At 43.6% G+C, this 13,907-nt stretch overlaps 1 protein-coding gene across 5 annotated transcripts in view; it reads right to left on the bottom strand.

Moving 5' to 3' along the window:
* BACH1 (BTB domain and CNC homolog 1) overlaps window positions 1-13,907 on the bottom strand; it is a 67,817-nt gene that overhangs the window by 13,828 nt on the left and 40,082 nt on the right. For 3 of the 5 annotated variants that reach the window (XM_086412955.1, XM_086412946.1, XM_086412959.1), the window contains exon 5: window positions 8,540-12,396. The exons of the other annotated variants lie outside the window; for them this stretch is intronic. In XM_086412955.1, coding sequence (XP_086269081.1) covers window positions 11,950-12,396 — 447 coding nt within the window. In that variant the 3' untranslated portion in view covers window positions 8,540-11,949. Of the gene's footprint in view, window positions 1-8,539; window positions 12,397-13,907 lie in introns of those variants that run through there. 5 annotated transcript variants of the gene reach the window in all.

Below are 13,907 nucleotides of genomic sequence, written 5' to 3'. Positions count from 1 at the left end.
CAGTAGCGCCACCTGGAAGCCCATGACAAATATGGGTCACCTGCCTGTTTTGGTAGCCAGGGAACAAAGGAATGGAGTAGGAAGCTTGTGAGTCATTTGCTGATTGGGTGGGATACGTGTCATTTCCTTACACAGGGAAGGAGAAGAACATGATTTCTAACATGGGACAGGAAAGGGACGAGCCAGGTGCCGGGGACCGCTCAAAAATTCCGCAACGGTTCCAACACGGCAGGAAGGGTAACGAGGATCTGGTACTTTATGTTCCTGCGTCTACGGCCCCTTGAGCTCATCTCATACTTTTGGCCTCTGGGCACCACAAGGTTCCTTAAGAACCCTTTCTTACTTGCCTCGGAGAGCAACCCAGGGGGAAACACACCAGTATCTCGGGTCAGACGCATCCAGCCGGGAGCAAATGTTGGCCTCCCCTTCCAGAGACACCCCATCTGGGTGAGGTTCTCCTGGTAGGCCCCCTTTCACTGAACTGGGAGGATCAGAAACTCCCCTTCCGTGCCCCACAGCAGCCTCCATTCTGATGAATTCACCTGAAAGAATCTAGTCTCTCAATGGACCTTGAGGCTTCTCTTATCTAGACTGGAAACCAGAGATTGGCCAAAATTCTCATCCGGCCTCTGCTAGTAAACCCTGGAGGTGCTTCCCAAGCGATTCTATGGTAAAAAATCTGCTTACCAATGCAGGAGATGCAGAAGATGCAGGTTCGATGCCTGCGTCGGGATGATCCCCTGGAGGAGGAAATGGCTACCCATTCCAGTATTCTTGCCCGGGAACTTCATGGACAGAGGAGCCTGATGGGCTACAGTCCACAGAGTCGCAAGGTGTCAGACACAACTGAGCACACACATGCGAGCAGTAAGCCCTGTACAAATGCGTCTATGCTGACATCTCTCTTTAATATGTGGGATCAATGTCTCCCACTGTCCTCAGCTATGAGGCTTGAGCTGAAATTCTAAGACAACAATGTCCCATGACACTCCTGTTACATATGAGACTGCATTTTCCTTGATGTATCAACGTTAGACTCTATATTTAGCAGTATGCAATAGAACTTTCTACAGGGATAGAAATGGTCCGTGTCTGCACTGTGCAAAGTGGCAGCCAGCAGCAACATGTGGCTGTTGAGAACTTGAAATGTCACTAGTGAGGCTGAGAAATTGAATTTTTATTACTACTTCATTTGAATTCACATAAGTTTACACAGCTTATTGTGGCTAGCAGGTACTGTATTAGAGGGCACCACTCTATGTAATAATAAGACTAAAATTTATTATATGCTAGCTATGTACTAATTGGGCTTCCCTGGTGACTCAGACAGTAAAGAATCCACTTGCAAGGTGGGAGACCTGGGTTCAAGCCCTGGGTTGGGAAGATTCCCTGGAGGAGGGAACAGCTACCCACTCCAGAATTCTTGCCTGGAGAATTCCTTGGACAGAGAAGCCTGGTGGGCTACAGTCCATGGGGTGGCAAAGAGTCGGACACAACTGAGAAACTTTCATTTTATGTACTAACTGGTTTTCTAAAAGGAATTATTCCAAACATTGTTTTATTTGATTCTTACTATAGCCATGCAAGATTGATCTCTTCTCCATTTTTTACTTCATAACTTAAGTCAAAAAATAATCTTCAAAGTATAACCAACTAAAGCTCATTTAACTTCCCTCAGTTCTTTATTCAAATAGCATCTTCTCAGATGACTTTCCTTTGCCAGCTTGTACAAAGCTCCCACTCTGCTCTTCTGCTTCTGTGCTTATTTTTCTCAAGGCCTTTTTCACCTTCTAATATACTCAGTGCTTTATATTTCTGCTTCTGGTCCCTTTGTCTGGACTAGAATGTAAACTTGGTGAGGATACAGATTTTCATCTCTCTCTCTCATGGGTCCCTGGAGCCAAAACAGTGTTTAGTGGTTCCTCCTGGAGCTTACTAGGATTTTGTTGAATGAATGAATGAGCTGCCTTCTAGAAGAGACAGTCCTGCTTCACGAAATCCCCACTGTTCTGCTGAGCCCTTGTCGGAGTTTGCAAGTGAGATGGTCCAAAGCCATCCTCGGAGACTGAGAGAGGAGAGAGCTGCATGTGGGCTCCCCAGGGCAATCGGGGGAAGAAGGGAAGAGGCAAGAGTCGGTGAGCTGTTATGAGGCCGAGACCCCACATGAAGCTGGGCAGGCTGTGAAAATCCCCCAGGGGAGGGGGAGACCTCAAGATGGAGCTATCACAGTGTTCACACTGAAGCTGTCTATATTAAACTGAAATAAATATATTCCCCCAAATTGCAATAAAGCCTACTCTACCCATTCAGCTCTAGTGCCAGAGGCAGTTCTTTACTGAAGTATAGTTGATGTACAATATTATATTTTATAGGTATATAATAGAGTGACACAATTTTAAAGGTTATTCTCTATTTACAGTTATTATAAAATACTGGCTATACTTCCTCTGCTGTACAATATATCCTTGTAGTTTATTTTAATATATAATAGTTTGTACCTCTTAATCCTGTACCCAGGGAGTATTTTGTTTGCTTACTTACCTGCTTACTTATTCATTTGGGTGAAATTAAAGGAAGCTATTGACTTTAATGACTTTATCAACAATGTCTAAAATATAGCACAAGAAACAATAAGGTGAACTATTTGGATGGAAGAAACTGCCTAAGACAGCAAGGAGATCAAACCAGTCAATCTTAAAGGAAATCAACCTTGAATATTCATTGGAAGGACTGATGCTGAAGCTGAAGCTCCAATACTCTGGCCAGCTGATGCAAAGAACTGACTCATCAGAAAAGACCCTGATGCTGGGAAAGACTGAGGGCAGGAGGAGAAGGGGACAACAGAGGATGAGATGGTTGGATGGCGTCACCGACTCGATGGACGTGAGTTTGAGCAAGCTCCAGGAGTTGCTGATGGACCAGGAAGCCTGGTGTGCTGTGGTCCATAGGGTCACAAAACATGGGATGCGACTGAGCAGCTGAAATGAACTGAACTGAAGTACCTAATTCAGAGTCACCATGAGACTCTAAGCCAATCGCACCACAAATATCCACGTTCACTCTCCAGAAATCCACCTTTCCTTCCCAATTTAAGGAGAGTATTCACTCACTATGTGTCAAATAGCTGACTAGGACTTTAAAAGAATATGAATGAAAGTTTGAGTCAATCTGACTTCGGTCTCAAGGGCCAGAAGACCCAGTATGGCATATGTACAGATAAAGAAGCTACAGGAGAAATCAAGTGGACTCTCCTACAGCTGTTCAGTAATGAAGTGTCAGAACCTGGCTTAAAAACTCAGTGTCTTCACTCCAGGCCCACGTTCCTTCAGTCCCCATCGTCTTCTTTCTGAAAAGATCTGGACTTTTGCCTGAGTCATTACTTAAATCTGTGCAATTCCTTTAGTCCTTAAGTGCATACTTCCTTTTTAGCCTATTTAAAACACATTTGCAGCTGTCAGGTCTGCCAGACCCTAGCAAACACAAGGCCCGTCTATGAAGTGCTTGGACTAGCCAAATTCCCCTACTTTATCTTAGCAGCTTGAACTCTTTTAATTTATACACGCTCCACTCCTCATTCTTGTCAGTTTCAAACTCCATTTTTGATTCCACACCAAGCTGCCCTCTCAGGTTATACTAATTTATCTGGTGGGCCAAAACAGGGCTGTCTGAGCAGATACCCAAATTTCTAGGCATGGTACGAAGGATTTCTTGGCAGACTAAATTTACCACAACAGACACCTCAAATATCAGATGTTGAGCACAGTAGATGAGGTCTTCTAAAAAAAAAAAGCAAATAAAAATCTCAAAGAAGCCTGAAACACAATGTTAAAAAAAAATTCTTTTTTTTTTTTTTTTAAAGAAAAATTTATTTCAAAGGTACTGGTAGTGGTCCTGTTCATTTAAGGTTGTTATCGTTTAAATCAAAGCAAACCAAACAGAAGTTTAGCGATTTCACAAAAGATAATTCTTTGAAATTAATAGTCCAAAGCAAAAAGACTCAAAGTTTCTGAGGTGGATCAAAGAGGTATTATTTTAGAAAGATTAAATTACAGTGAATATTTCCATATTTAATCGTGCTCTGGGTATTATTTGCAAGACTTGCCTCGAAAGAGATTAATATCACACCAGAAACCTGCCTAACAAGACAGTATCCAGAAAATTATTTAGGTCCAGTCTCCAGAAAGAAGGAAGTTAACTGTTTAGGAAACAGTGGCTTTCCAGACAGTGAGTAAATGGAAGCTAAAAGGGGAGAAGGGAAACAGTGTCTGCTGAAAAGCCCAAGAACAAGTGAAGTCGTTCAGTCGTGTCTGACTCTGTGCGACCCCATAGACGGCAGCCCACCAAGCTCCCCTGTCCCCGGGATTCTCCAGGCAAGAACACTGGAGTGGGTTGCTATTTCCTTCTCCAATGCATGAAAGTGAAAAGTGAAAGTGAAGTCGCTCAGTCGTGTCCGACCCTCAGCGACCCGATGGACTGCAGCCTTCCAGGCTCCTCCATCCATGGGATTTTCCAGGCAAGAGTACTGGAGTGGGGTGCCACTGCCTTCTCTGTTACTGTCTGAGTTCTTTCTAAATGAAAAGAGGATATGTGACAATCAGTTTTTAAAATCCTTTCCATTTTCTTTTCACTTACACTTCTAGAACAGTGACTTCCCTGGTGGTCCAGTGGTTGAGACCCCACCTCCCAGTGCAGGGGCCGTGGGTTCAGTCACTGATGGGGAAACTAAGCCCCTGGACCACAACTAGAGAAGGCCCTGCCCACCACGAAAAGACCCAGTGCAGCCAGAATAAAAAGTAAATTAAAAATGAAAATAAACGTCCAAAACCTACAACAGTGTAGATAACAGAGGTGAAGGGGAGAAAAAGAAGTGCTTGGGCTTAAGCACAAGGTAATACTTTGTTTTTAACCCTGAACCTACAGCTGCCTCTAGAAGCAGAGGAGGAAGTGGGGAGGCTGGAAACGTGAGTTCATGACCTTCACTGAGGCCTGCTTCTCTCTATACCTTGCTGTTTCTCTTCTTGTAAGCTCTCCATAAGGTCACAAACACTCCGACACGACTGAGTACACACCCAGTAATAGTGTAAGCTTTCCAAAGTCACCAGAGTCACTGCCTCCAGATAATTCCTTCCCACATTTCCCCTTTAATCTCCTACGCTCTGGTTTCTGGGAGATCATCCGTTAACCTCTTTACCCCTTCCATCTCTGGAGAGCTGGGAGTTGATTCATGAATTTGGAAAAAATAACTGGCTCTTCTCCGCTTGGGCATGGACCTTCTTCCTCTTGGGATACGCGTGCAGCACGTCTTGTGCTCAGCCCCACTGCACAGCCATGCAGATGAAGCAGAGGCAGGGCGGGCGGTGTGCTGCTGCTTAGAGGACAATCTCTCAAAATCTCTCTTCGTGGAAACCAGGAGCAGGGAAACGTTCATTTCCTCCAACAGGGAACAAACTGATGACACAAACGTGCCTCATCCCGGAGTTCACACCCAGATCTCTCTCTAAGCTACATCTTCAACTACAGTTTATTGTTTCCTTTTGGTTTTCCACCCACCATTCCTTCATTTTATTTCGCTACTTGCTCATCACCCAGGAAGGGACTATGAAATCCTCCCCAGATACCAAATATTTGGTGGGGGCGTGGCAGGGGGGTGGGCGGAGGGCAGTGTTTAGAGATACTGAGAAACCACAATCAGAATAGAATTGGGTGGTGAGGACCCATGTGATCTGGAACCTCACGGCACCATGGCGCACAGTGGGGGCCAGGGGATCTAACTTTGGTGTTGCCTGGGGGCTTGCACTGGGCCCAGTGGGTTTTCACAGTAGCTAGCGCAAGTGGCTTGGGTAAGAGCTTTTAAACCAGACTGTGAGCCTTTTGAATTTGGACGGTCATTGTGGCTTATATTTTACTTGTAAAATATGACTTTCTGTGGGGTTCTAACTGCCTCTGTGAGCTTTTGAAAAGGCTCAGTGGGCATCTTTAAGCCATAGGTGCCAGGACCTCAGCAGAGGTGTGGGTCACCCTTCACAGGATCAACAGCACTCCTTTGGAGACTCCAAAGTGGTAATGGCTCCATGCCAAGACTCTAAAGTGACTCAGAGTTAATCATGACACACACAACAGTAGCACGTATTTGTGCCACTTGGTTTGAAATTGAGCCAATATCCAACCATTAGCACAGCTACACGCCCAGAACACATACCCAGTGTGCCCAAAGGCTGTGGCAGATGACGAGTACCCCAGAGAGTTTCCTCGTCAGTGCCCACTTGCCAGATTCTACTGCCTACGGACCTAAATTCAGCTGACAGAAATACCCCTGCCCACAGAAAAAGCAAGGGAATTCCAGAAAAATATCTGCTTCTGCTTCACTGGCTATGCTAAAGCCTCTGACTGTGTGGATCACAATAAACCCGTGGGAAATTCTTAAAAGAGATAGGAATACCAGACCACCCTACCTGGCTCCTAAGACACAGGTATGCAGGTCAATAAGCAACAGGTAGAACCGGGCATGAAATAATGGACTGGTTCAAAACTGGGAAAGAAGTACGTCAAGGCTGTCACCGTGTTTAACTTATATGCAGAGCACATAATGCAAAATGCCAGACTGGATGAGTCACAAGCTGGAATCAAGATTGCCAGGAGAAATAGCAACAAGTTCAGACATGCAGATGATACCACTCAAGTGCAGAAAGCAAAGAGGAACTAAAGAGCCTCTTGATGAAAGTGAAAGAGAAAGTGAAAAAGCTCTCTTAAAACTCAACGTTCAAAAAAGTGAATATCATGGTATCTGGTCCCATCGCTTCATGGCAAACAGAAAGGGGAAAAGTGGAAAAAGTGACAGATTTTATTTTCTTGGGCTCCAAAATCACTGCAGATGGTGACTGCATTAAAAGACACTTACTTCTTGGAAGGAAAGCTATGACAAACCTAGACAACATATTAAAAACTAGAGACATTACTTTGCCAAAATAGGTCAGTATAGTCAAAGCTATTGTTTTCCCAGTGATTATATATGGATGTGAGAGTTGGACCATAAAGGCTGAGTGCCAAGGAATTGATGCTTTTGAACTGTGGTGTTGGAGAAGACTCTTGAGACTCCTTTGGACTGCAAGGAGATCCAACCAGTCCATCCTAAAGGAAATCAGTCCTGAATATTCATTGGAAGGTCTGCCGCTGAAGCTGAAGCTCCAATACTCTGGCCACCTGATGCAAAGAGCCGACTCATCAGAAAAGACCCTGATGCTGGGAAAGATTGAAGGCGGGAGAAGAAGGGGACAACAGAAGATGAGATGGTTAGACAGCATCACTGACTTGATGGACATGAGTTTGAGCAAGCTCCGGGAGATGGTGAAGGATAGGGAAGCCTGGCGTGCTGCAGTCTACGGGGTTGAAAAGAGTTAGACACGACTTAACAACTGCAAAACAGCAAAAGGACCTTAGAAAATGTGTGCAACATGGAATAAATGAACTTGCAGCAGCACGATTGTAGGGGCCCTGCGCAACACCAAGAGCACAACAGCCTTGCGAGCACAGCCCAGCAGCATGAGCCCTCAGCCTGGGCAGGCAACCTCAAGGCACGACTTCCAGAAAGGACTTCACAGGGCTGTTAGAACTGGGAAACATGTACACTGCTTTCCTGCTTTTTTCAAGGCAGCTGGGTCCCAATGCATTACAGTGTGCTGGTAAGGTTCTAGCTTTTAACTGGCAGTGCCAGGCCAGTGTCACTGACCCTACGCTTGCCACCCAATTCCAGTCTGTATGCAGGACCAAGGATCCAAGGCTGGTCCCTCAATAATCCAAAGTGGCTTGTCTTTAGGTGCCTCTGGATTGCTTACATCCATGTAAAGGAGAAAACATCCTTGGGAAGGCAACTTTCTTAGCTCTAAACATTGCTTTGCAAGGGGCAGCCTACTCATCTCTGAGGCTCCAATCTGAATATGCCTGTTCACATAGGGATGTGGCCTCCAAGCCCCTAGGGGGAGCTCTCACTCAATCCATCCTGGGTACCAGAAACCCCTTGGAAGCATAAGAGCACATGAAGGTATTATGCAATGGTGAAGTCTCTCCCCCAGAAACAGTCAATGTCTAAGGTCAAAACTAAGCCTCCACCTACCACGCAACATTACACGCAGAGGAGACTCACAAAATAACTAGACCAGCAGACCTTGATCTGGATTGCCGGTAACTCTGAGCAGCTGCCCAAAGCATGATTACAAAGGCCTGGTTAGAAGTTGAATGTAACATGGTTGATTTGATCCTGCAGATAAATTTTTCAAAACTGAGGACTGAAAGAGATACCCCTTAACCCTACAGTTCTAGCCAAAGACTAAAATTAAATCAGAAACAAGGTTAAAACCTGTGCTTCTTTAAATACCTGGTGATTGCTGAGAACCTTTTCAGGCATGATAATCAACTAATGAAAAAGACCCCTTCATACAGATGCCAGAGCCATACTGTTTATTGACCAAAAGACCAAAATTAGTAAATTCGTATGAGAGGTGAGAAAATGGAAATGGAATGTACAAATCTAGTCGATCAGAAGCAGTTTTCGAGACTTTTATTGAACTGTCATTTTATTACCAACATTTAACATTCCTAGTTTTGCTACATTTGGGCAAGCACAATAGGAAGAAAATGTAAATTAAATACTTTGAAAGTTCACCTTTAATGAAACATGATCTTGATAGGATATTGATATATAAATTTAGTGGTTTTATTGCATTGTTAGAAAATTATATTATGAAAGATACAAAAAAAATCAATAGCTGTTATTATTTCTGTTTATTTTACAATCAGTATGCCATCTTTTGCCATTATGGCTTTAAATTTTCATTCTGCCCAACAGGTTTCAAAGAATAGTTTATTACATGCTTTAATAAAACAGTTAAAATATTTACAAATTCAAAATAGATGTTTCATAACTGAAAAAAAAGTTCACCTGAGAATTCATTATAACATTGCCATTTTTTTATTTTTTTTCTCCAAGTTGTTAATGTGGCTGAGTGTCCACATGCAACCTGTATCGTCTACTGTGTCAAATATATTTGATTCCTTATTTTAAATTAGTTAAGCATTAAGCTATAGTAAATTATAAGATGTACAGATGTAGTACTTAGATTTATATCCATGTTTGTTCTGGATATAGCAACTTAACAAATTATTTGCTACAGCTGCAGGATTCAAATAATGAGAAACACTTTAAGGTATGGTTATTTTACTGAGTTAGACCTAACAGCTTTTAAAAATCATCAAGCAGTGAGAAGGCTAACTCATAAAATAAGGAACCATAATCGTGTAAATACACCATATACAAACTGAAAATCACCTTTGCAAAGTTCTGCATGAAGGAAAAGATATACACTGTATACACATAATCCTGTCATTTGTCTTCGGCAGCATCAAAAAAAAATCAATTTAAAACAAATTTTCTTAGAAAAAACGTCTTTAGAAGTTAATGTTAAAATAGGCATAAATGTGTAATGCTATGCAATATATAAAAAACTTCCCCACTTTATGGCCAAAAGACAAAGATAAAAAAATTTTTATCTCTCTGTTCCTCTGGATTACAACTTGAAAATCATGTAGGTATGAGGTAGTGTAGTTACTTGTATTACATGCTGGTTATTAAAAGTAATGCTCTATTTTATGAAATAATACACTTGGCCAATAATTAGAATATCATTAAAATAAACCTTAATGCTAAACTGTTTATATGTAGCGAGAAATTTAATCCAAGTGCCTTAAAAACTGTATTTAAACTCTGAAGACAGCTAGGTTTCATCATAAAATAGGAAGTAATCTTTCAAGGCAGTTATTTACAGTAGCAATTAAAGTACGAGACTGACACTTGTACATACACAGACTGGTGCGAAAAATAGCCGAGTGCACACTGAGGTAGGAAATGAAGGAGTCCGCCGGCTTGGGTAAGATTTTACACACTGTAAACCAGAAAAGGTTTTATATTATTTTATATTTTGAATTTAAAATTACAAGTATCAAAGAAATAGCTAGATGGAAGAATACACACACACACACACGCATACACCATTGATCACTGTTTTGTAGTATGGGATTCATTATCATAGAATTATATTCTCCTTGACAAATTCTTAGGTGTACTTATAAAAGCCTCTAGAAAATAAACAAGTCCAACTAGTTTTTTCCTACAACAGCTAAGCTGATAATAGAAATAACATACAAACCACTGAAAAGATAGTGGCAATAGCTCCCGCAACACCAGCCCCCATGAAAAAGGGTAACATTAGACGAATTACTCTGAAATGGGAAGCCTGGTCCCCATGTCGCCTCACAGGCCTATTGGCTTCAGACCCATTCCTACACGTTAACTACACAAGCCCTCTGCCAGACTCAAGATGCACTCTACACAAGTCAGGTGTCTAACCTCAGTGAAATGAAGTACTTTCCAATCCAAACTCTAAAAATTACTTTCTGTACCCTTTCAAACTGGATTCTGCAAACGTTTCTCTGAATGCAAATATTCAATGTTGCTTTCATCACTGACAGGTCCACAGCTTTCTATAACAGCAGAATGGCTAAGAACCATTGCATAATGGCATGGGATAAGGGTTCAGATTATTAGAAAACTATCTTAAAACAGGATTGAATAAACACAAAGACTGATTTTAAAATGCCCAAGTCCAAAATGATGGGTGTGCCCTTACGCGCTAGATTTGGGGAGGAGAGCAAGAGTAAATCTGGCTTCCAAATTCACACAGTGGTACAAAATTATGTTTTTAGCCTATCTCACAAACCTACATGGTTGTTGTGGACACATTTTGATCTATCGTAATGCTTTTTACAAAGAAACCACAGACCTTCAGAGACAGGATGGGAAATGAACTGCCACTCCTGATAAATGCAGGCCATCTTTCCCTGCAACAGCGGGTTCCCTTGTATGAGTGGCCTCTGGCGGGCAGGCCCCCAGCCTTGTCCCGGGTGAGCACTCCAGGATTCCAGGGAGGCTAAGACAAGGCTGCCATCACAGGAGCTCACGCCACTGTGTCCTGAGTTTTATTTCTCCTTCAAAAGGACGAGAATGTGAGCAAACAGAAAGATCATGCTGGACCCAGATGTAGAAGAGAAGAAGAGGAAAAGAGGGAAATGACACTTATCTACTGCTGATGCAGCCACGACTCTTAAAGTCGACACTGAGGAGGATCAGGAGCCTCTGCCAGAGGCCAGCCTCCTGCCCGGGGTTCCTAACTGTTTCCAACGTAGCCGAGAATCACAGCTACAGGCCAACCAGTCTCCACTTTCAGCGAGAGCTGAAAGAGCAACACGCCAGGGTTCAGGCAAGATGGTCTCTATGTGTTCCCACTTCAGGCCTACAGCACTGTGCCCGAGGTGGTGACACCTCACTTTTCAGTAGCATGGAACTCTGTCAGCATTACTTGGAAGAACATTTTCTTTTAAACCAGTATGTTGTAAGAAGGCCGGATGATTAATCTTTTGCAGGCTACTTCTTTAGAGCAGGAAGTGTCTGCAGAGGTTTCAACCTGTTTAACTGTTGTCTGATTCGCTACAGTTTTTCACTTTCTTGTTTACTTTGAACACTGGGAAGAATCATTGCTAATAGCTGTTATTCTTTAAAACTGAGCAGTTTTCAGTACCCTTGCTGGAAAATCCCATGGACAGAGGAGCCTGGTATATGCTACAGTCCACGGGGTCACAAAAAGTCAGACATGACTGAGCGACTTCACTTTCTTTCTTTCAAAGCCTTACTGCATTTCCATGTGGGAGTTTTCAGCATCCAGGTAGCAGATCATTTCTGCCCCTCCTGTGGAAATGAAGGAAAAGTCAAGGCTGACATCAAAGGAATTCCCTTAACAGCAAAGTATGAGGGAAGACAAACCATACTGTCAAGAGACAGGAGGCCATATCAGGCTTTTAAGACAATGTCAAGATGTCAGTAGGAAATAGCCGGAGGTGCGTTTACTCATCAGTAGTACACTTGTCGGTCATCTGTTGACAGAAGTCTGAGATGCCCCCGCTCTGGCGGCAGGGCTCCCTCGTCTCTGAGAGGGTGCTGGTGGCCGTCTGGGACTCCTGGCCCCGCATACCGCCCGCCTCGCCGCCCTTGGTGCTGGGGTAACATAGGCTGGGCTCCCCGGCAGGCAGTCCAGCTGCAGGCCTTTCAGACAGACTCAGGATCGAGGGTAACACGAGCTCACTATCAGGAGTGCTCTTGCCTTTCTCGGAAATTAACAGGGAGAGCGGGCAGTCGGAGGCTGAGTACTTGGCAAGGATCTGTATCTGTTCTTGACTCAGAGCCGCTTCTTTACAGACTTGCTGGCAGAGCCCGGTCAGGTTCTGCTTGGTCTCGCCCAACGTGGACAAAATGTGATCCCTCTCCTTCAACAAGCTCTCCTTTTCGTTTTGCTGTAGGCGAGAAAGAGAGTACGGTGAGCTGTGTTGATGAGCTCGTCAACATGGCTAGGGTGTGCATTCATTCATATCCACGGCACCTCCTCATCATGTAAGGTCATGGGGAATTTTTCCTGCCAATTCCATTCAAAAATATACTCAATCCTGAGGCTCATAAGCCCTCATCCCTAACAGGCCTACACATATCTTGGAGTTCAGAAGTACTCAGATTCTAGAGACAAAGTATACATGCACACATAATTCCTCCAGCAGCATCTGAAGCAGCACCCCACTCTCAGGCACCTTCCCATTTCTAAATAAGACACACGAAAGCATCAATAGACAAAGTAGGATACATAACAACTGGGTACCCTGATCTAGCCTTGTGTCAGTTTTTTGGCCAAAATAGTTGCAACAGACTTGCACAGTTTTCAGAGTTTTTTGGATCTGTGGACTGCAGATAAACCCCTGCAGACTCTGGGGATGAAATACAACCTCCACAAAAGCACAACTGAAGTGATCGTAACTCCAAAGATTCCAATCACGACTGGACATTAGCTGTGCCAGACACTGTGCTAGATGTTTCCAAACATACCATTTCAACTATGTAATCCTCACGATGACTGCTGATTTCAGGACTATCAAACACATTTTACAGATGGGGTTCAGATTTTAACATGCCCAGAGTCAGAAAGCTAGTACGTGAGTGATTGACATGTGAAGAATGGAGGGGGAGGGGAATTGTGTTTATTAATTACTATTATTGCTATTAATTACTATTATTGCTAAATCGTGTCCAACTCTTTTGCGACCCTGTGGGCTTTCCACAGGACTTACTAGACACACTGGAGTGGGTTGCTATTTCCTTGTCCAGGGGATCTTCCTGACTCAGGAACTGAACCCAAGGCTCCTGCCACATCTCTTACACTGCAGGTGGGTTCTTTACCACTGAGCCACCATGGTTTCCCAGGTGGCACTAGTGGTCAAGAATCTGCCTGACAATGCAGGAGACATCAACAGACTCGGGTTCAATCCTTGGGTCAGGAAATCCCTTGGAGGAGGAAATGGCAACCCACTCCAGTATTCTTGCCTGGAAAATCCCATGGGCAGAGGAGCCTGATGGGCTACAATCTGTGCAGACACAGAGAGTCAGACACGACTGAGCACAATTATTACCCCTATTGGTACTGTTATTATTTTCATGTTAAATGATTATCCCTGTAAGAAAGCCTACCATGAAGTTTTGGTCAGGTTTTCCCAGTCCCAGCCACCATGTCCGCCATCACTGGTCACTGCGGACAGCGTGTCTTTTTTTCTATCATTGTGCCACCTCATCCTTCCGATTCTACCACTGCACTGCGCCTAATCTAGTATGAGCTAGAAAACCAAATCATCAAGCTGGTTATAACGTAAGAGAAAATAAGTGTTGACAGAGGGTCAAAGATTTCTCTTGTGAAATCTATGATAAATCTCCTGGCTTCTGCTCTTTGGCAACTTCAGGGGAGCCAGAGCTGTTAAATGTTGCC

The sequence above is a fragment of the Bos grunniens genome, chromosome 1, assembly GCF_055505025.1.
Source record: "Bos grunniens cultivar Pamir isolate PY7600 chromosome 1, Bosgru_T2T1.0, whole genome shotgun sequence".
NCBI lineage: Eukaryota > Metazoa > Chordata > Mammalia > Artiodactyla > Bovidae > Bos > Bos grunniens.
Note: the sequence above shows the minus strand (reverse complement) of the source record. Positions and strands in the feature narration are given on the sequence as shown.